The 24296-nt window shown below is 41.1% G+C and overlaps 1 protein-coding gene across 1 annotated transcript; it reads left to right on the forward strand.

Annotated features, from left to right (window-relative positions):
* Positions 1-2024: 2024 nt before the first annotated feature.
* Positions 2025-23956, forward strand: LOC135110529 (isatin hydrolase-like). Its single transcript, XM_064022940.1, has 6 exons — positions 2025-2390; positions 16743-16864; positions 18174-18315; positions 18576-18640; positions 19849-20027; positions 21023-23956. Exons 1-6 carry the CDS (start codon positions 2203-2205, stop codon positions 21203-21205), a joined length of 879 nt encoding a protein of 292 aa, XP_063879010.1. The 5' UTR covers positions 2025-2202; the 3' UTR covers positions 21206-23956.
* The last annotated feature ends 340 nt before the right edge of the window (positions 23957-24296 follow it).

Raw genomic sequence — 24296 nt, forward strand, 5'->3', positions numbered from 1 at the left:
TTACAACCACACCTGCAACGTGGCATGCTGGACAGGGCAGCGATGCGCCACTCTCCTCATACAGTGGGAGAATGAGACCAATATTGCCTGCTGCCCCTGGCTCACCAGGATAACGTAAACCATACATAACGGGGGGAGGGGGGTAGGAAACGAGAGTGATAGTGGGAGGGAAGGGGAGGAGTATGGGGTAGACGAGGTAGTTTGTGATGACGTCACAACTTCACCTGTTCGAATTGCTTCACGGGTGTCGGTTACGACACATTTGAACTCAAGAGTAAACGCCGTAATTAGATACACTTGTGAATGCACTATAACGTCAAAAACTAGGGCAAGGTGTGAATTAGGCCATGCTAATATATCAAGCTGATGTGAATGATTATTTCGGAAATATGAGCGAAAAACGATGTTACCACGCTAGACTCCTTGGTTACCACTGCCATGGAAACTAATTGCTTCTAAGAGGTACATCATCGCTGCACTTTCCCCATTACCTTTTTAATCATAGGAAAACTGGAAAAGGTGAGCATATGTCCAGTCCACCACCATCCCTGGGCTGAACATTATAAGGAAAGGTAGAGAGAGAATACGTTATGATTTAGTAGAATGATTTAGTAGAGGACACTTTTGGAATAATCCACTACTATCATCTCATCAGCAATGTTATTTATTCTTCCAGCATTAATATATTTGTGTACTAAGGACTCCTAGATTTATGTCGTCGAATACTATGTTTTCGTTATTTGCTTGTAGAGTTTTGGGTTCATTTATATGTAGTCTGTACTGGAAATCGAATCATTAATATAAAAAGTGACAATTATTTACTATGAATATTACGAGTATTTAAGTAGTACAATTCCATATTATTCAGTTTAGATGGTACCCTGAGGGAATGTGAACTAGAGGCTAGAGATACTGACCGTCGCTTTCTGCTGTGTGAAGAAACGGCTTCGTTTCAAACTCGTCCAATTCGCGTGGAATGGGACTTGAAGACTATCGTTTCAAGAGACAAATGTTTTGTTATTGAAAATGGCTCCATGGATTTGGGAATTCGTGACCATTACATTGTCATACAGGTCTTGTCGCAGATTTTTGCTCAGCATTAATCCACGGAAGAATATTTAAAATTTATGTTTTTAGATATCACTTTCTATCTTTTAATCATACTGTACTCATATACACAGCCAAGAATAGTTCATTCCGTCTATGTAACAGTAATCGTAGATTTCACCTTACTCTCCTTTTTCTGATTATATAGTTAGCATAATGCAGTGTAGTAGCATCAAACAGCTCAGTATAAATTTCAAAAGAGTGCACAACGCTCTAAGTACTATGTAATGATTCATGAAAACGACATGAGTCTATAATCTCTTAGTAGATTGAAATCAGCGCGTCTTCAGATTACAGATTCCTTTGCTGCTGTTTTTACACACACACACACACACACACACACACACACACACACACACACACACGCTAAAATAAACTAAACTAAAAGGAAATGCAGTGCACACACGACTTTCACTTGCACAGTAAGAAATTTGGCGAGCTCCCTCATACCTCTGCTTTGTGCTGGTTGTGAAGAGAAATCATCAGGTGTTGGCTGGGCTTATGGCTTTTTGTGAATCTAGCAGGTATGGGTCATAATTACTTTTTTTTTTTTAACTGCATGTAAATGTAACTCATAAAACTGATCTGATCGGTGCCACTCCCCCGTCACCGCTGGGGAGATGATCTTGAGGATACCATAGTAATTAATACCTGCATACACAAGATATCTCATTAAGATCTCAGCTAATGACAGCCTATTCATTATAAGGTATTATTCTATTATCATTATTATTATTATTATTATTATTATTATTATTATTATTATCATTATTATTATTTTATTAAACTGTGATTAATTCTTGGCAGCAGTTCATGAGGACAGCTTTCCTTTATCACCGCCGGCACTGCTCATCACTGAGGTATTATCTGTCAATGTTGGCTCTATTGAGCATGATGCGCATATTTCTGTTCATCAGTAGGTGTGGATGCTTTGGAGACAGTTTGTAGGCCGAGAGGCATCACGTTTTGGAGCGGCAGTTGACAAGCAACAAAGTTCACGACCTGGCAACTCTGAGTGAATGGCTGTAGTGAGCGGTCGACAGCCAGAGTCCAGACACGGTGAGAGTGAGGCACCTGTGCCAGCCAGTTTGTGTGATGTGTGTCTGTGGGGTGATGCAGAGCCCGTTGACCTTGTTGCTGGTGTTATCGGTTGGCACGGCCTCGTGTTCGGGCTTCGTGGACATAGACCTAGGATATGAGGTGAACGAGAACAGCATGCATTGGCTGACAGACGAACCCTTCAAATGGGAACTTCAAAGTAGCGGCTATAAAGACGGACACTGGTGAGTTTGTTGCGTGCTGGTTGTAGTCATAAGGAGAAAGGTATACTAATTATTCCATTATATGACCTATCGATACATTTTTAAGTCTAATTCCTCGAGTGATGTTTCATATCTGTGCTGACCTGGGTCCTAAGTAGGCTTAAGCAAAAAAGTATATATTTTAGTGTGTCACTGTTTTTTCCTTTAGATTTAGTGATCATAAACAGCTACCCCTTCTTGTCAAGGAATGTATTACAGTAAGCTCGCTAAGAGTATCTCGTCCACAAGCCATGGAGACATAAACATGGACTAACTTTATCCCAGTGCGCATTTCTCACTCAAGTATCCTCGAGTCTGACTCATCTGCCGAAAATGACGTGCTGACGTCTCGTGTGTTAAATCACGACGCAAACAACTAAACATTAAGTGAAGGATAAAACACGGACTGATGATAAAAGAATGGTACTAATAATAACATTAATAATAATAATAATAATAATAATAATAATAATAATAATAATAATAATAACAATGATAATATAATAATGATAATGCAAGTCCGATATATTATGTATTATTATTGCTATGATTATTTTTTTTTTATTTCTTCCTCTGATCACTTCCACCTATATTTACTCAAACATGCTATCCCCTATCCCCCACCGCCACTTACCTATGCACAGTACTGTTTCCTATCTCCCTCCACCTTCTCCTTAAGCTTGTCTCTTCCACTCACAGTGTCTATTTTTCATCCTTATACTGTCATCTGCATCCATTTAACTTTTCTCTCAAGTTACTGTCTTGCGCTTTATAAAATCATAGTTTGTCAGAGAGAGAGAGAGAGAGAGAGAGAGAGAGAGAGAGAGAGAGAGAAAGGGTATGCACTGACTGACCTTGGGAGTCCCACGAATGCGTGCCAAACATTATTTTTACAAACCTTGTCTTGGCAACAAAGCCAATTTTGGAAAATGGTTTGTTAAAGTTTTATGTGGCATTTTCAGGAGATTTCCTCAAGACTTCGGTCCTTATGAAGGCGATACTTTGACATGGGAAACCTTTTTTTTTCAATTCTTCAGTCGTGTTTAAAGACCTATCTTGCGTCAGCTGGGTGAAGTGCGTTGCCATATGGATGGTGCTACATTTATTGTTTTGGTATTATGGAGGCATTACCTGCCGGGGTATTATGAATGCCATCCACTGAATGAAAATTGACTGTTGTAAGACGATCTGACAAAATAAAGGGAATGGTTATTATGATTTACACCCTCATTCGTTAGTGTGACAAAATTTCTTGAAGTTAAAAGTGGGACATTATAATTTCAATCTGTGTGTGTGTGTGTGTGTGTGTATATATATATATATATATATATATATATATATATATATATATATATATATATATATATATATATATATATATATATATATATATATATATACGAGTATATATATATATCTGAGTGTCCTGTGTGAACTTGAGTGTAATGATTTCAGCTTGCGTGCAGTACGTATATGAGGCGAGTTAAAGAAAGAAATAAAACTTTAACAGTCTTATATGTGATTTTTAGATAGTCACCGCATAACACTGATAACTTTCTGGAATTGACAGGATCCAAGACAACTACCTGCCTCACTATCAAAGTTCATAAACTCTTAATGAAATAGTAAAGTTTGATAAGGTTATCAGTTTTGCATTTGAAATTGGACAACCATGAAAAAGCTGGGCAAACATTAAAAAGCGAAAAATTTTGCCACAAGCAGAACAGACGTTGAAAAGCCGGATTCGGGTCTCCTTATCCTTCGTTGTTTCACCGAGTCCCCTTATCCTTAGTTGTTTCAAGGTAACGCGATGGTATGGGAAATTATCAGTCGCAATTTGATCAATGCGATATATATATATATATATATATATATATATATATATATATATATATATATATATATATATATATATATATATATATATATATATATATATATATATATATATATATTCAGACATGGGGTATGTTTATAAAAATAAAAAATGATTATGATTTGATTTTGATTATGGTCTGGAATACTTTTTGATTGTGATTAAATTATGAGTACTTTAGTTTTGCTATTTTTGATTATGATTTTTTCTTTTTGTGTATGATTATGATTAGATTATGATTATGATCACATTTCGCTGTGATCATAATCATTTCGCTGCGACCGCATCTGTCTGTTTGTCTAAAGGTCAACTGTAACACAGACATAACCAGCAGAACAAAATTTCTTATTGAGATGTTCCTGTAGTTGTTCAGTTTGCAAAGGAAGAAGCTTGCTGCTGAGCTCCTTGCAGCTTGGGATGCTGCAGCTGTGCTGGGGCTTGTTAAGAAGAGCTTGAACGAGGTTGGAGAGATCCGGCATTGAAGCATAGAAGTAAATTGTCCATTTCCTTTTGGTGGGGATCACTATTGCTCCATTTTTTCTTAGTATTAGATATCCCAAAGTCAGTTATTGGAACAAGGGCTCCACCAGCTGCTGTTGTTGCTGACTCCACATTGCTATCCACTTTGACATCTGGATGATGTTTCTGAAAGTAGAAAAAAAAACAGAATACATTGCAGTAGTTATATATATATATATATATATATATATATATATATATATATATATATATATATATATATATATATATATATATATATATATATATATATATATATATATATATATATATATATATATATATTGTGTGGTTGTTAGCTAGTTGTGTGAACGAGTGAATGAGCGAGACTTGTGTGAGGCATGAATACGTGTATGAGTGAACGAGCTAGGCTTCAGTCATAAGTGTTAAGTTGAAGTGCGCGGCCTGGCGCCGGGAGATCACCTACCTCCAGCCTTCTGTTCACACCTTCTGTGAATAAACACCTGCACTGTTACCTGCGTTTCCTGTGCCCCTGCTGGTCAAGAGTCGAACATGGCGCAGTGAGTAGGATCAGGACAAGGCTGCAGTGGGTACGGCGCAGAATGGAGAAGCAGTTGGAGGCGCTGGCTGCCCTGCTAGCGCGACAGTCGGAGCAGAGTCAGGCTCTGCTAGCGCGACAGTCGGAGCAGAGTCAGGCTCGCGAGGAGCGTTTAACCCAGCTGCTGGAGAGAGTGGGGACACAAGCTCCCAGTCGCACCACGGCGAGCAATGAAGGCGAAACCACAGCCCGCAGCACGTCTACCCAGGGCGCGAGGTTCCCGACGTCCGCCACCATCATTCCTCACTTAACGGCGTCAGCATCTTTACGTGAGTTCGACACGTGGCGCCATAAGTTTGAAGGATACGTAACCCTCGCCAGGATAGACTGTCTCTCCCTGGCTGAGCAGAGGGCGGCACTCGCTGCTGTCCTAGACGACGAGTGGACCCGTACACTTCGCTACGGGATAAGCTTACCGAGAGACGCGGAGTTAAGAACCATCCTCGATGCAATGTGTGAGTACCTGCGAAGCCAGCGCAACATCATCATGGATAGAAGAGACTTCTACTCCCGCGTGCAAGAAACGCAAGAAGGTTTTGACGACTTTTTATGTGCTGTTAAGGAAATCGCCAATTTCTGTGACTTTTGCGACCAGTGCATAAACCATCAGCTGCGTGACAGAATTGTCGTTGGGACACGAGACGAAGTGGCTCTGAAACGCATGCTGGAAAACAAGAAACTCACCCTTGAAAACGCCATAGATATTTGCAGAGCATCAGAGAGCGCTAACCAGTGTAGTGCAGTACTAAGGGGCGGCTCTCACTCTTCGAGCCATGGTGTGAACGCTGTCTCGAACTACAGGAAGGGCAGTTTCGGGGGCTCAAGCCCCACGGGCTGTTATCGTTGTGGCAAAGATTGTCGCAGTGACAAAAGGGGATGCCAGGCAATAGATAAAGTGTGTCGTAACTGCGGGAAAAGAGGGCATTTTGCGAGTGTATGTCAGCAGACAGTGAGGAAACGACGAGGAGCTTCGAGGAGTTCCTCAACTGTCTCTCCTCATCGCGGTGCAGGCCCGAGGCGGGGAGCCAGTGCCAGTGTATACCAGCTCTTATCAGGCGTATACACAAAGACGGTGACGGCACGACCTGCGCCCCAGGTGCTCATTACCGCCACACATCCCGCTGGAAGAGACAAGATTACGTGGACTCCTGACTCTGGGGCCGAAACGACCGTTATTGGCCTCGACACGGCAACACTCCTTGGAATCCCGCCCTCCAGCTTGGCGCCCGCTGATGGTGATGGACTTTATGCTGCCGGTAATCACCCCCTCACCTGTGTAGGAACTTTCTCGTCGCACTTGCAACTGGGCGACAGGGAAGCTGAGACTGTTGTGAGCGTGGTGAAGGAGGTGAAGGGGGCGCTGCTTAGCTGGTACGATTCCATCGCTCTCGGAATCCTCCCCGAAGATTTTCCGGCTCAAATCCGACCGCTACGCAGGGAAGAACAGCACACCGGCAACAGCTCCATCAAGTACCCGACCGCCTCGCAGCCACCTCTATCTACGCCCACAGAAGTGATCAGCTGGCCTCATTCCTACGACCCAACGCCACAGCAGCGTGCGGGGCACGCTGCTGCTGTGATCAAGGCCTTTCCCAGCGTCTTCGAAGCAAAGGAAGGTTTACGTGCAATGGCTGGTGGATCCATGGCCATCGAGTTGACAGACGACGCTCGACCCTTCGCCGTAACAGCATCTCGTACAATCCCTTACAATTGGCGTGAAGAAATTAAGAGCCAGTTGGAAGAGCTGCTTAACAAGGGAATCATCGAGAGTGTGGACTACCCTACGGCATGGTGCCACCCCATCGTGCCTGTCCCAAAAAAGACATCTGGTGTAAGGCTGTGTGTTGACCTGACACGACTCAACCGTTACGTGAAGAGGCCCGTGTATCCAGTGCGCTCACCTCATGACGCCATCGCCTCGATCGGGACCGGAGCAGTTTGGTTCACCACTCTTGATGCCAAGATGGGGTATTTTCAAGTCCCCATTAGAGAAGAAGACCAGGATTTAACCTGCTTCATAACACCTTGGGGTCGGTACAAGTTTCGGCGAGCGGTTATGGGTCTCGTCTCGTCTGGAGACGAGTATAACCGTCGAGGAGACCAAGCTCTCGGCGACATACCTAACACCATCAAGATCGTGGACGACATCCTGGCCTATGACTCCACCTACAGTGCGCACTTAGCCCATGTCATTCAGATTGTGCGGCGGTGTGACCAGCACGGCATCACTCTCAACCCACAGAAGTTTACATTCGCGGAAAGAGTGGTAGATTACTGTGGTTACTCTGTTTCTGGACAAGGCTACACGACAGACTCAAAGAAAGTTAAGGCAATCTCTGACTTCCCACGACCACAGCACATCACCGACTTACGATCATTCATGGGTCTTACAAACCAGCTTGGAAGCTTTTCTCCTGCTGTGGCTGCAGCTGCACAACCCCTCAGAGATCTCTTACGCCCGAAGAACAGTTGGTGCTGGTCTCCTAACCATGAAGAGGCGTTTGAGAAGGTGAAACAGTGTCTCGTCAGCCCACCTGTCTTGGCATACTTCGACCCATCATTACCAACGATGCTACAGACTGACGCCTCAAGGATGCACGGATTTGGATTCGTTCTCCTGCAGAAGCACAGTGACCAGTGGAAGATGGTGCAATGCGGGTCAAGATTTGTTACAGACACAGAGAGCTGCTATGCAGTAATAGAGTTGGAAATGGCTGCAATCGTCTGGGCAGTCAGGAAATGTGGCACCTACCTGAAAGGACTCCCTCACTTCGATCTAGTGCTCGACCACCGCCCGCTGATACCTCTCCTCAATAGCAAGTTGTTGGGAGAAATAGAGAACCTGCGGCTGCAGCGCATGAGGGAGAAGCTTGCTCAGTATTCTTTCACAGCAAGCTGGCAAAAGGGATCGACGCACTGTGTGCCCGACGCCCTCTCACGTGCTCCAGTACAGGACCCAGTGGAGGAAGAGGATGCTGCTACTTCTGGTGACCTCGACCCTCTCCACTCAGCGGTCATCTCAGCGTTATCTGCCACCAATGAGGACGGCGTCCGCTTAGCACCACTCCAGGATCAGACTGTGGAAATGGTACGTGCCGCAGCAGCAAGAGACGGGGAGTACTGCTTGCTCAAGAACGTCATCATCGAGGGCTTCCCTGATCATTGCCACGACCTCGATCACCGCTTGCGTACGTACTGGCCGGTGCGCAGTCTGCTGGCCGTAGACGACGACCTGGTGGTTTACGGGCCGAGGCTTCTTATTCCTCACAGCCTCCGCCGAGAAACACTAGAGCGACTCCATGACAGTCATCAGGGGATGGAGCGCACCAAGCGACGGGCCCGACAAACGGTGTACTGGCCTGGTATGGACAGAGACGTTGAGAACGTCGTTTCTGGATGCTCACTATGCCGTCCACTCCTACCAAGCCAAGCCAACGAACCTCTCTGGCAGGACACGGACACACCCAGCAGGGTGTTTGAGTCAGTTTCTGCAGACTACTTCCACGCAGCAGGCCGTACATACCTCGTGTATGTAGATCGCTTGTCTGGGTGGCCTCACGTGTCTGCATGCTCACGTCCAGCATCGGCTGATCAGCTCGTTCGTGTCCTTCGGGGTGTGTTCGCCGACACGGGCGTGCCTGTTCTCCTGAGGACTGACGGTGGACCGCAGTTCACTTCTTCATCGGTACGGCGCTTCCTGGCTCGATGGGGGGTGGAGCATCGTGTATCTTCACCTCATTATCCACGCTCCAATGGTCACGCCGAGGCAGCGGTCAAGTCCGTGAAGAAGCTGATCCTCACGACCACACAGCAGGGACACCTGGACGAGGATGCGTTCGCTCGCGGGTTGCTGGAACTGCGCAACACTCCGAGGGCGGAAGGGCGATCACCAGCACAAGTCCTCTTCGGTCATCCTATGAGGTCCTGTGTCCCGGCTCATCATCGCTCATACGCTCAGCAGTGGCAGCGCGCTGCTGATGAGTGCGACGCCAAGGCAGAGCGACTGAGGAAGAAAGCGAAACTTCGCCACGACGCGTCCGCCCGTACTCTTCCTCTCCTGCACCTCGGTGGCCACGTCGACGTTCAAGATCACACGACAGGCCTCTGGGATCGCCTGGGTGTCATCGTGGCTGTTGGGCGAAGGAGAGACTACCTCATCAAGATGGGCAGCGGTCGCGTGATGTGGCGTAATAGAAGACACCTACGCCCACACAGACCTCTTGCTCCCCTTCCTGTCGAGCAGCACACCGCTCATGGCGGTGCAGCGCTTCAGCATCAGGGTCACGAGGAACACCACCATCCCGGCAGCCCGGAGCATCAGGGTAACGGGGTACACCGTGGCCGAGAGCAACCAGAGCGTCGAAGCAGCCGACAGCGTAGGGAGCCGAGACGACTGCAGGTGCGGTGGCACCGTAGCACCTACGATTAGTCGTACGTGTTCATTGTACGCTGTGTTTGTTTTGTGTATATGTACCGTGTTTTCTGTACTTCAATCATTGTAACTTTGTTTCATGTGTTACGGTAGCCATAACAAAGATAAGGAATCTTCCTTATGTCTCGGGGGAGGTGTGTGGTTGTTAGCTAGTTGTGTGAACGAGTGAATGAGCGAGACTTGTGTGAGGCATGAATACGTGTATGAGTGAACGAGCTAGGCTTCAGTCATAAGTGTTAAGTTGAAGTGCGCGGCCTGGCGCCGGGAGATCACCTACCTCCAGCCTTCTGTTCACACCTTCTGTGAATAAACACCTGCACTGTTACCTGCGTTTCCTGTGCCCCTGCTGGTCAAGAGTCGAACATATATATATATATATATATATATATATAATATATATATATATATATATATATATATATATATATATATATATATATATATATATATATATATATATATATATATATATATGAAAATTCATCCTGAAGCCTGAGGGGAGGGGAGAGTGAGTTTTTATTGCTATTTCTATTGCTATTTTTTCATGTGATATGCACATACACATGGCATTGCATTAAGAAAGAAAAACACTTTTCATTATGAATCAATGGTCTGGTTAACAGATTAATGCCGACGGCACACTAGGACAATCTCAATAACTGTTGGTTGTTTTTGCTACTCCTTTTCCGTTTTACTATTCAAAATGAGTCGCAAGTTGAGGGATTTCGGTTGTTGAGAAGTACGAATAACAGTTTGCTCCAGCATGTTGCTGCTCACATGAGAATTCAAATATATCTTATATTTGTGTGTTTTACTATACAGACAAATTAAGATGTAGCATGATTTATTTGTGATTTTGTTCCTATTACATATTCAAGAGCATTATATGTAAATATTCGTAATTATATATTTTAATTAAGCATTCCGACTATCTTTGGTGGTTTACATCTCGTGCGTCTTGAGCTGCCAGTTAGCCATTATATATGTAATGTACGAACTTACGAGCAAAACATTGTTTCAGTCTCTCTACAGAGCGCAATGTTTGATTTCTGCCTCGTTAAGAGCCCCGCCCTCTCTCTCTCTCTCTCTCTCTCTCTCTCTGGTATAGCTCCATAAAATATTTTCGAAAATGCTGTCATTGTGATTCCCACACAAAATTTTGTGATAATTTGAATAAAATCTAACCTAACCCAACCTTTAATAAAATCTAACCTGAGAGGGTCATAATAACCCACCTGGGGTCTCGTCTGCATCAAATCAACTGACTAATGAGGCATAAATCAAGGTTTGCTCTCTCTCTCTCTCTCTCTCTCTCTCTCTCTCTCTCTCTCTCTCTCTCTCTCTCTCTCTCTCTCTCTCTCTCTCTCTCTCTCTCTCTCTCTCTCTCTCTCTCATTCACGGAGAGAGAGAGAGAGAGAGAGAGAGAGAGAGAGAGAGAGAGAGAGAGACGTTTCCCTGGGGACATTGCATATATAGCAAATAACTGAGAACTCAAGAATCGTGGCAGCGGGTCGTAAACCACCAAAGATATCCAACATTCCTATCAATCAGTCACGCCAGTTTAGTGAAAGACTAAAATTAGCAAAGCCTTGAATGAACAACATTCACAATATTACTACTACCTAGAAATCTAAAGTCTCATAGTCATAAAAAAAATAAAAATACATGGACAGCTGTTGGGCATCCTGTTGTGAAGGTAAAGCCAGTTTGTTTCCAAAACATCTTAAAATGAGTAGCAAAAAACCAGCATCAGGGAAATTTTTCCCGATGTGCCGCCTGCTTAATCAATATAATTAGAAAATTCTTACTTTTTTTTCACCAGGGCTCACATCCTCTCCCTGGGAATTACTGTCACCACCTTAGGGAGGTGCATCCTCCAGGTTAAGAACCACTGGTTTAAATGGCCTAAAATTCACTGAAACTCTTCTGCCTAAAACTGTGAAGCCAGTTATGCCAGTTGACTGCCATATTTTTTGACACCTTGCCTCATGAGTAATGACTAAATCTTAGTTATGAAAAGTTTCAAGGAAATAATGTTTTGAAAAGAATTTCATTACATTATCAGTTATTTTCCTTGAGTTTCCATTTAAGAAGGTCGGAATTTCTTTATGAATTTCTTTATCATATGATCTATGTATTTAATTTTTTAATTTTTAATGTACTGGTGCTTTAGCATTATGCCTGAGTTGTATGTAAACATTATAAACAAATTTACCTGTCAGTTTACTTCCATTTTCTTTCAACAAATAGCACTTTCCACGTGAAAAAAAGCATATGAAAGTTTTTGTCCTTCCATTTTTAAGTTATAAACAGATAAACTCTGAATTATTGCGAGAAATAAGAAAAGAGAGTTATTTTTCAATTTCCCGAACAGTTCATAAAATTAATTAGGTTGTTTATTTATGAAGGTGAAGATATGACACAATTACATGTTACCTAACCTTCATGTGAGTATGGAAATTTGAAGTCCGTTGAATGTTACCATTAACAACTTTATCACAGTGCTTGCATTTCAGTTTCACTTGAGTAGTAGGATCTGCCTTGGAGCTGCCATGAAAATGGTCTAGTATTGGTTTCCCCATGATGATCTAGAGATGTACTTGTTGAGGAGGAGTGGAGTGGAGTGGTGAGTCTATCAGCTGTCTATCTTGAATAAGCCAGCAGTGTGTGCATGTACAAACGTGTTGTTTGCCTTACATAGCCAGCAGCATATTCACATACAAACGTGTTGGGTGATACAGTACTACAACACACACACACACACACACACACACACACACACACACACACACACACACACACACACACACACACACTGATAGGCAGTTCCATGATTGATACACATATTACAGTGATTACACAGACATGTTTCATATGTAACCCTGTGGCTGTGCACTCCCACACCAACCTGACAGCAATCATTTTTACCAGTACTGCATTTCAAGTCTGCTGAAACATGTATAGGCTTTGTGTGCATTTGATTGATACTCATAAATCATGGGAGACAAGCAAGTAAAAGCATGAGATGGTGCTAAGCTTTTAAAACATACTTGAACTTGAAAGCGAAGTGGTTCATGGAAATTACAAAGAAATAATCACAATAATCACATTTTAATCATTGATTATTATCAAGAAAAATATGATTATGATTTTATTATGATTACATGAGTTATCTAATTTTTTATTATGATTTGATTATGATTACGTAATCAGAGCCTGGATTATGACTTTTTGATTAGTAATCATAATCATGCCCATGTCTGATATATATATATATATATATATATATATATATATATATATATATATATATATATATATATATATATATATATATATATATATATATATATATATATATATATATTGTTGTGCACATCCCATCCAGCCTTCAGGTAGCAGCATTTAGGTGCAGTGCAGCAGCCCAGGGCAGTCTGCATGCACAACAGGGATCCACAACTGCTATCGTTGTCAGGTTTATTTGGCCAGTGCGAGCAAGGCACATAGACATAGCACCTGTCTAGACTCAACAGACTACTGAGAGAGGGAGGGGCAGCAAAACACTATCTCACTGTCACTTCTGTCTTTATTGACTGCACAGAGCTGCATTACAGGACACTAGGCTTACTAACATGCTACATTGCAAGTAAGGCTCACCGAGCTTCCCTCAGCAAAGTGTCTATATCACTGCATCTCACACACACACACACACCTCAGTTTCAGGTACTCACTGTCTCAAGCTGCCAGGGTACACAATCCTCACAGCATGCCCCAGGGTGCAGTCACATAGCTGCAGCAGGTGACTAGTGTCGTAGCATAACACAAGGGGGCGCACCGCAGACTGTTGGCACAGGTGTTGCATAGGCAGGAAACAAGCTCTCTCTCTCTCTCTCTCTCTCTCTCTCTCTCTCTCTCTCTCTCTCTCTCTCTCTCTCTCTCTCTCTCTCTCTCTCTCTCTCTCTCTCTCTCTCTCTCTCTCTCTTTTTTTTTTTATTTAAACATGAGTACATTGTCACCCGAAGGCGCACTGGCGTGTGCAACCTATTTTAGGGGTGGGGCACTCTTCTCTTCTCTCTCTCTCTCTCTCTCTCTCTCTCTCTCTCTCTCTCTCTCTCTCTCTCTCTCTCTCTCTCTCTCTCTCTCTCTCTCTCTCTCTCTCTCTCTCTCTCTCTCTCTCTCTCTCTCTCTCTCTCTCTCTCTCTCTCTGGGGGGCCACCACAGCACCTTACATAATGATGGTCCCTCTGTGAATGGCCAGCACACTACTGCTCTCCCGACCAATCACCTCTCATGCTACTTCTGGTCTTTCTAGGCTGCCTTTACTAGCAGCTACTGCATCATTCCCAACACCTAACTTCACTACCCGGCAGCATAGTGCTACCAATGCCACCAGCAGTCACAACAATATACAGTAAAATCCCTCTTATCCGGCATTCGAGTATTCGGCAGCTTCAAGTATCCGGCACATTTTTCCCCAAGCCTTAAAATCAATAAAAAATCAATGTGTACTCATAAAATTGATTAAAATTCCCGCGCGAGGCATACTTTGTCCCCTCGCTACCAGAGCGCACTGCTTCGCGCCATCCGCAGCCCACTGCACTGTGTTTACTCAGTGACTCAGTCCCACGTGTGCACTGTTTATTGCCTGACACCTTCATCATGCCTAAAGGTTGTAGAAAAGAGGAAGCGTGTTGTGCTTACACTTAAGCAGCTGATCAGATCAGCTGCTGATTAAGATCAGCTGCTGATTAAGATCAGCTGATCTTTGTTATGGTAAGATGCGTGAGTGTAGGGTGGTGATTGTGGACACAATTTCACTTCTATTCAAGTATCCGGCAATATTCAAGTATCCGGCATGTCGGCGGTCCCGTTGAGGCCGGATAAGAGGGATTTTACTGTATATATATATATATATATATATATATATATATATATATATATATATATATATATATATATATATATATATATATATATATATATATATATATATACATATACACACACACACACGCACACACTAGGGTACATGACAAGGCATGGTCGTTATAATGTGTAACTGCAATAATGCACCAAAATTTTAATAGATATTGTTGTGATGGGGTGCCATTGGTAGCACTGTGCTGCCAGGTAGTGAAGATAGGTGTTGGTAATGATGCATGAGCTTCTAGCTGAGGCAGCCTGGAGAGACCGGAAGTGGCATGTAAAGTGATTGGTTGGGAGAGCAGCAGCGTGCTGGCCAATCACGGAAGGACCAGCATTAAGTAAGGAGCTGTGGTGGCCCCCAAGAAAAAAGAGAGCGTCTATGCCACACTGTGATGCCTGATAGAAGTGAAGCCCAAGAGAGAGAGAGCACACCCATTCCCCCACCTATGCAACACCTGTGCCGACAGTCTGCAATGTGCTCCACTTGTGTGATGCTACGACACTAGGTGCTCACCACTGCTGCTACATGACTATGCCCCAGGGCATGCTCTAAGGATTATGTGCCCTTGCAGTCTAAGACTTGACACCTGCATGGTTTATTATGGCGTGTTATGGCATGTTATCCTTCAATTTTTGATGATTCTCTTGACATCTCTTTCGGGACTGGTGCTTAAGTGGGATATTTTTTCTTCTGGTTTTGTTTCCCTTGGCCAGTGACCCTCTTACATAAAAAAAAAAGTAGTTTATCATCTTTGTTACCTTCGATATAATGGTGATGAAAACACCAAATCAGCTTTATACCATTCTCAGGAGATTAATTGTTCAAGCCAAATTTTGAAATATCTTTAGTAATAGTAATAGTAGTATGCCATAAAACTATGTAAAGAAGAATTGGAAAAAAATACGCATAATATTTAACAATGCTTAAAAGTGCAATAAAATAATCACTGCAAAAGTTCAATTCTCAGTTAACAGTGACTTTTCCCATATGATGTTTTCATGAATACCATAACAGTAGTGTTTTTAAAAAGTTGTGTGCAAAATCAAACAGAGTGTTGCTGAAACTGACTCTCCCTTTAAACCAAAATGTAACTATCCACAGGACACTAGAAAAAAATAAATAAATAATAAAAAAAATAATAAAAAATAAATAAATAAATAGATAAATAAATGAATAAATAAATATAAAAATAAATAAAAAATAAGAGTGAAATCCTGCAATTATTCCATTATTTTAGCAGATAAGTGGGGATGTATATTTAAAGTCTGTTAAATAATTTTATGTGCTATAAAAATAACTATACATGTTTATTTCAAGGTTTCTTTAAAGACTGGTTGGTTAATCCTAGAACACAACAATGCAACACTACCAGGAAAGAAAATGAGCAGCCAGCAACTGATTATGATGGAGTGCCAGGTGGGACAATCTGACCACAATGGTGCAATAGCTTCCTCAAGCCACTGCCTGCTGATCTAAGAAAGATTGAAGAAAAAATGTATTCACTGGAACTAATAAGGAATAATAATCAGCATTGACAGAGAGATTGGGAATGATGGTCAACCAGACAACTGTATTCATGAGGAACAGAACTTCTATATTATATTTCATATGTACGAGTATCTATCTGTGTATATCTTGCCTACTCCCATTAACTCCTCCCAAAGGTGAAGCAGCAGTCAACTACATTACAAGACTATGGCTGGGAAATATACTGGGATAATATGATCACACTGAGTGATCTTTGTTGTGGTTATTAAAACAAATGCTCAGTGGCTGAGACACCTCAGTGTCCCAGAACCAGACTAGTACTGGTATTTAAGTGGGCTTTTTTTATTCCAGGGTTTTGTTGCCCTTGGCTAGTGTCCCTCTTATTAAATAAAAAAAAAAGCTTCAATAATAATAATTTTTAAAAATGTAGTTTTAATACTAGCTGTCACTGTGCACTACATCTACTGGCATCCAGGCCCCTACAACAGGTTGAACTATGAAGAGGTAAGAATTCATATTGTTTTTGTCCACAGGTATGAATCCAATAGATTTTGCACTGCTGAGCACTTAGGAACGCATATTGATGCCCCATTACATTTTGCATACGGCAAATGGTCAGTGACTGACATCCCACTGGAGCACCTTATCTGTCAAGGTGAGTTCAAGGTGGGTGGTTCAGGGAAGTCAAGTAATGCTTACATGAATGGGCTTCTTCAGTCAAGAGGATTTTGTTTAACCAACCAACCTGCAACAAATTTTTAAAACCATGTCATAGGTGGTGATGCCAAGTTCTTTGAGCACCAGTCTTCACTCTTTGGACATTTTAAAACACTATTTCCACATAACACACAAAGAAGTGTGCACAAAAATTGCAACTTATTTTTCAATACTAATGATTTTGACAATATGTAAATCTCTCTTCTGTGACACCAAAAGCTACCATCATGCAACATTTTGATGTCACTGGGCCTAGTGTTAGGGTTGGGATTTTTTCATTTCATCTACATGATAACCTTGCTTTGGAATTATGTTCTCTGTGCCCACAGATAGATGATGTAAGCAGTGGAAGTCTGTAGCTTGCCTAAAATTACTATGCACATGATATTTTCTCAACCAGGTGCAAATATGCATAAGGCTTTTATTATATTTAAGCAATGAATTAAGAATAACAAGAAAATAAAATATAAAATCAGAATATTATCATGCAATGTTCATTTGATTCTTAAGGAACAGTGCTGGCATCTGTCTGAAGAATAATGAGAACCAACAAGTTCTCTTTAATTTTCCTCATATAGCATCATTATTTCTGTCCTTTAGTCATATGGACAATGGGTATAAAGTTCACTTGTTATCCCAGTGAAGTGAAATGCTAGGTGATTTACCTTGAGGATGTGATGAAGAACAAGGTAGTATGTGTATAGTATATATGTGAAGCATAGCAAAGTGAGTAAGTGGGCGTGTGAAAAAAATCACTCTTAGCCAGCTTGTTCTTCACTAATTTTAGATGCCAGCATCCTTATGGTGTTGTATTAATTGTAGCAATGTCCTGTTACAACACTACTAATATGAACCAGCTTCACTGATTCATGTAGTGCAGGTTCAAGACATCAGTTTATCCAAAACTGGGCAATGGCCAATCATATTTACAACCAGCATGTTTGTAGGTTATTAGTCATGTAACAACTGTCTGCAAACTACATAATAGTGTTCTCATCACCATGGATACTTCATTGTTGCCATGGGTCTTCTGTTTGTTTTCCTCTTCAGGGATTTGATAGGTTCACCACCTTCAAGACTGATTTGGGATTTAAAGCTCATTTGAGAAAAGCTGCTTGTTTATTTACAGTCTTATAATAATGTCATGCTAATGGAGATTAATGTTGTCTAATAGTATAACTTCCTGTATTTTGCTGAAACACTGAAATAGTTCCTTTGACAGCAACTAAAGCCTATCCTTGTGACAGGAGTTGTGGTGGACATCCGAGACAAGGTGAAGAAGAACCCTGCTGCTGAGCTAACTGCCACTGACCTCATGACTTGGATGAATAATCATGGTCCTCTACCAGATAAAGCATTGGTTTTTGTGCTCACAGGCTGGGGCAGCAGGTGTGTGTGTGTGTGTGTGTGTGTGTGTGTGTGTGTGTGTGTGTGTGTGTGTGTGTTCTTGTCTCCATATCTTTGTATTTTTCCAAGTCTTTTTAGGTGATATGCACTTCTCACTTGAATCACCTGTGTGTGTGTGTGTGTGTGTGTGTGTGTGTGTGTGTGTGTGTGTGTTTTAATATACATATAGTAATGAAAATTCCCTGGGTGGACATTTTGATAAATATGTTCATAATAGTGATTATTGCCTAATTTCTTTTCAGATATGGGAACAAAACTGAGTATTTTGGTATCACAAATAATGATACAACTAAACTGGCCTTTCCAGGTAAGCATACACTACTTTACTGCCAATGCTTTTATATTTAACATATATGAATAAGCAGCTTGAGACCACAGAGCTGTACTTACGAGCAAGTGAACTGAGTTCTTTGGAACAGTACATCTCAGGATGACATGGTTAGGGCAGTTCATGGACCTAACTCATCATACTATTTATATATCTGATAATTTTTCACCAGGTTTAATGTGCTAGAGTAATTATTCTTTGATTTGCTATATGTGAATTTGTTTTAGAATATAGGTATAAAAAAAATTATTACAAAAAATTTGAATACAAAACTTGACATTTTGTTAAACTGAGTGTTTCATTATTTGTTACTTAATATGGGATATGGTCACTCTTTACAGCCATGTAATGTTGTCTTGCTTGTAGTGCTGGATCAAGTGACAATCTATATATAGCTGGCTTACCACTCTTACATTGTCCCAAGCAGCTCTTGTCTGCTTTGTAATTCAAGGTCACATGATTGCCTGCTGTCTGGTTGTGGTTTGGAAAACTGGGACCATGTGATGATAGTGTCTCTTGAAGTGATACTACGCATGTTCACTTAGGATGAAAACCTCTGATAGGAAGACAGATCACTCAGATCAATAGATAGGTCATGAGATTGAGTGTAATTTCTAAAACTTAAACTGTTGAGACACCAACAGCATATGGACAAGCATTGTCAGGTTACATTTGTTCATTATGTTAATCATAATCAGAAAACACTCAGTATATAACACTGAAATATTGAGCTGTTGCTGATCAAGCAATAGGGGCATCACTTATTAAGCTTAGCTGTGGGCCTTCTATGTTTGAATCATTATAATCTCATACATATTCATTCATAAATATAAATATAGGTAACATGTTCATTTGTTAAATATTACCAAGCAGCAACACTTGGAACCTATATCCATTTTTATTTCACATGATTGGTGATATGCTGTGGCAATTTCTAATTTTCAGGCATGAGGAGAATAGTCAATTACAATTTGCTGTCTATGTACACATCCAATTATAAATCAATCCATAATCCATCTGCTACTCTACATGTAGTCCTTAGTAACTTCCCATTTTTCCTGCCTTGTTACTTTAAATTGCTTCCTGGCCCTCTTTTTTTTTTTCTTTTCTTTTCTTTTGTATTCAGTAGTCTCTAATCTCTTCCAGTCTGTAAAGTATCTCATGTAATATCTTGCTCCTATCCTTAGGCATCAATCCCAGTGCTGCACAGCTGCTGACAGGATATGAACAAGCCTCTGGAAAGCGGGTGTTTGGTGTAGGCATTGATACAGCTTCCTTTGACCATGGACCATCAACAAAGTTTGAAACACATATTGAACTTTCCAAGGCTAATATTTATGGTCTTGAGAATGTTGCCAATCTGGAGGTGAGATGGTAGTTACAGTTGCTTAAAGGAATTTAATCTCTTCCAAGATTTTTAGAAGAGAGAGAGAGAGAGAGAGAGAGAGAGAGAGAGAGAGAGAGAGAGAGAGAGAGAGAGAGAGAGAGAGAGAGAGAGAGAGAGAGAGAGAGAGAGAGAGAGAGAGAGGCAGCTTGACTGACTGACTGACAGGCAGGAGATTTTTTCTCAAATTTTAATGATTCATAGGCAAGTATAGATCTCTGATAGAAATAAATTTGCATGAAATGTGGATTGTATATGCAGAGAGAGAAAGAGTTGGTGTGTAGGGTGCAAGGTTATCAGCAACACAGGCTCTAATCTGATAACTGGCTTAGTACAAGGTTTGGCAGCACTGCAAGCTTAGAAATCCCCAGAAGGGACAATGCCTAAGTGCTCAGTTCAAAATGGTTAGACCAAAATTCTGCTAGCACCTTTCTCTCCCTCCCTTCAAGTAATCACCTTGACACAGGCACCAGTATGGCTCAGCATATTCCTTACCAAATCCACTAGCAATACTTATATAGACTCCTTAAGCACAGATCCACAGAGTTCCAAAGGAAATAATATACAGGTTGAAGCGATGTACCCATTTGTTTTGAGAAAGTAGAAAGGTCTAAATATTAATTTGTGTATTCCTGTTTATTATTACAAGTGAGAAAGTGCCCATTACTTTCAGTTTCCAAAGAAGAGTAATGATTTGGGGATCTTGACAAATTATGAACTTACAGCTTAAAGGCAAGACACTGGTAGCCTTGAGCAGCCTTGTGAATTTCTACAAGAAACTTTTTTTTTTTTTTCATGTATTAGTCATATGTTTTATCAATATAACTTTAGAATGTATGTCTTTACTTAGTATTATTATAAACAGATTTTGGAGCTGTAAGCATAGGTGCTTTAGCTATCAATGACTGCTGAAGTAAGCTGTCTTCCAGCATATGCCAAAGTAGGAAGTATAGCAATACTGCTTTTTCTGTCTACAGGAACTTCCCACAAGAGGGTTTGAGGTGATAGTGATGCCAATCAAGGTTACTGGAGGTAGTGGTGGTCCCACACGCATTCTGGCCAGGATCCCTGAAGAGGCAAATGCAGCAATACTTTCCAGCCATCCTCTCCACAACTACTTCATTCTACCTCTAATTGCCACTGTGCTCAGATTATTCTGATTATCGTCTCATGATTTTATTCAACCATTAGTGTGATATGTTAGGGAATGTTACAAATTAACCAGATAGGTATGGATTATTTCAAGCAGGAAAATGGCAATTTGATCTCTATGCTCTTGTTCTGAAAGACTATTATACTACAGGTTGACAATCTCTTATCCGGAAACCTTGGATTTCAGAATTTTCCAGATTTCGGAATGGAAGGTTTTTTAACATGGATTTTAATGTTTTTTAGATAAAACATTACAGGGGACCAGGTGACTCAGTGGTAGAGTGCATGGCTTGTGGCCACAAGGTCTCAATCTCGCCAGTTACACAGTAAGGAAGGCAGTGGTCTTGTCACCCTAGCACGTGACATTAAACCATTAAGTAAAACTTTAAACATAAACTGGCTCAAACTAAGCTAAACAAATGAAAATATACTTACATGCACAAAGCAACTAGTTTGAGGATCCTGAAGAAAAGTGTCGTCATCATTGTTATGGTGACTATCATCTTTGGGTTGGAGTTGCCCTATGCAGCGTTTTCCTATTTTTCACTAGTTTCTAGTCATCACTGTCACTGTAAAACTTCAACAACTTGTCTTTCTGTTTCTTTAGGTCATATATAGTGCTAATTCCCACACCATAATCTGTAAGATTCTGCACAGATACGCCATGATGTAGCTTCAATAATTCTACTTTCTGTGCTATCGATAATGGTAGATGCTTCCTTTTCTGCTTCTCACGGTTACCTATAGGGGAATCTGTAGCACTTTTTGTGATTTTCACAGTCTTCAAAGTAAAAAAGAAATCGGCAAAAAATAAACAAAATATTCGTGAGCAGCAGAGGCTATGTGCGTGAGGAATACTGTGACATACACAGCCCTGTGGCCTGTGTTTACCATGGGTCATTTGGCACCAAATGCAACATTTGTTGTGCAGACCACATCCTGGAAAATAATTGTGGTTTTTGGAGCTTTCTGGTTTTCTGAATTCCAGATAAAAGATTGTATACCTGTATTATTATTGCTTCACCATTAACTTGAAAAATCCCTCAACATCACATTGACTATCAGATTAATGCACTATACATTCTTAATACAGATAGAGCCCAGATTTCAATAACTGAGCTGTACAATATTTCATCTTTTCTGTGTATATTCCTGTCTTCTCACTGGCATGGCAATTTACTTTTCCAGGGCTAAAATCACAAAAAACAGATCCTATATCAAATAAGGTTTAATACTAATGGAAAGTTGTGTTAGGAGAACCAGATGAGGCATCATTCATGGAGAAGGAAGTGCAGATGAGGATGAAAGCAGGTATTTCAGGGTGTGTGGTGGAATGTTTTAAGAGTGACGGAATAATTATATTTGAGTGGTTAATAAAATTACTGGGTATATTTTATGAACATTATGGTGCCAAATGACTGGATGAATGTTTGTGTGGGTCATTTGTACAAGAGTAAGACTGGTAAGTATGATTGTAGTAAATTTTTTAGGTATAGTTCAATTAATTTATCTCTGGTCTAAGGCTGTACTTATAATATTACTTAAAATTAAGCAAGAAATCAGGGACTATGAGAGATTTCATTCTGAATACTTAGGCCTAGAAGTCATGTGTGATGCTCCCTAGGGTGAAAAGCTTGTCACTAGGAATCACCATATTTACCTAGTTTCTTGTCTGTAAATATTTGCCAAAGCATTGTAATTATTTCAGTACAAAATCAATTTGATGGTTGCAACTTTTTCATTATACTTTATGCTGTGAACAAACAGTCTCCAGGATCAATGCTAACCTTATGAAATTAGAAAGGTTAGAACACACCACCCATACTATGAAACTAAAGCCATGTCCACACTGTTGGGCAGTGCATGACAGGCAAACACTGTTATCATATTCTGTTTCAATACACAAGCTGGGAAGGGTGAGTGGCAGGCATGGAGGTGATGTCAGAAGTGATGAAATGATGGGCAAACTTGAACAAGCAGCTGCCTGTGAGTGTGCTTGAGCAAAACACCAGAAACTATCTTGTCTGGTAGGTGGTGTAAAACACTGAAGGTTTCCTTGGATCTATGTAGTTATTGGTCTCACGTTTGAAGTGTTCTGTGTATACTGTCATCATGTCCAGCTGTCCTTCTACTAGTGGAAATGAACTACTGAATGACCTTAACTGCCTAACCAAACCACTTCTTGAGCAGTATGGAATAGATACTACAGGCAGACGCTGTCCGGTAAGGCAGAGCCTGACTGGCTCTGTCCAAAAATAAAGGGTTTGCACCTTTAGATCATCTGGTAACATTGCTTCAGAAGCGAGAGAAACCGAGTCAGCAACCAGTGCCCATCAGGCACTGCCTGATAGTATGGACACAGTTTAATAATGCTCACAAACCACAACTAGACTCATCTTTGCAATAACTCTAGATAAAATGAACAGTGCAATGAAAGACATTAGGGAAAGGAACTTTTTGACCAGTAGGTTTTAAGAGTAGGCTTTGGCTTGATGGATCATGCAAGGGCAGGGAGAGGATGGAAGTTGTGGTAGTGCAGGGAGAGAGAAGTCATAGTGCAGTGGAAAAGGAGGATGAGACACAGAAGAGAGAGAGAGAGAGAATCAGGATGAGTATTTATGCAACTCTAAACAAACTCATTCTAAATAATGTACAGATCTCAAACCACAGTATCCATAAAACTTCTGTTGGCCATAGTTGGAAGAAGGTTTCCATCTAAACTCTTATATGGAAGAAAAATAAAGTAAGTTTTATGTAAATCCTCATGTTATCATTCCAAACCCTGTTTCACCACAACATAAAGACAAAAAGGAAAAAATAACTGGTGTACTCATAGAATATAGAAATAACTGCAGACCTGAATCAAACCCTTTATGGATTCTACACAAGTAATATACTTGCATGCCAGAATAGTTTGACTAAATTTGCTTAGATTTCAGTTTGCCCATTGGAGCCACTAGTTAACATTTTACTTCACTACAGCTAATGCTACCCACATCACAAATAGGGTGAATGGTATTCCTCACTTTTGAGATGTAGTTTCACAACAGCAATCTGATACAATAACATGAATAGGTATTATGCTAAGCAATTCTGTGA

Source organism: Scylla paramamosain, chromosome 2, assembly GCF_035594125.1.
Source record: "Scylla paramamosain isolate STU-SP2022 chromosome 2, ASM3559412v1, whole genome shotgun sequence".
Classification (NCBI taxonomy): Eukaryota; Metazoa; Arthropoda; class Malacostraca; order Decapoda; family Portunidae; genus Scylla; species Scylla paramamosain.

What these genes read in the sequence shown, in the direction of transcription:
- LOC135110529 (XM_064022940.1), top strand. Translation starts at nt 2,203, where the DNA reads ATGTGTGTCTGTGGGGTGATGCAGAGCCCGTTGACCTTGTTGCTGGTG. An exon ending in AACTAAACTGGCCTTTCCAG is followed by an intron (nt 18,641 to 19,848) that starts GTAAGCATACAC and finishes TCCTATCCTTAG; the next exon opens with GCATCAATCCCAGTGCTGCA. An exon ending in AGAATGTTGCCAATCTGGAG is followed by an intron (nt 20,028 to 21,022) that starts GTGAGATGGTAG and finishes TTCTGTCTACAG; the next exon opens with GAACTTCCCACAAGAGGGTT.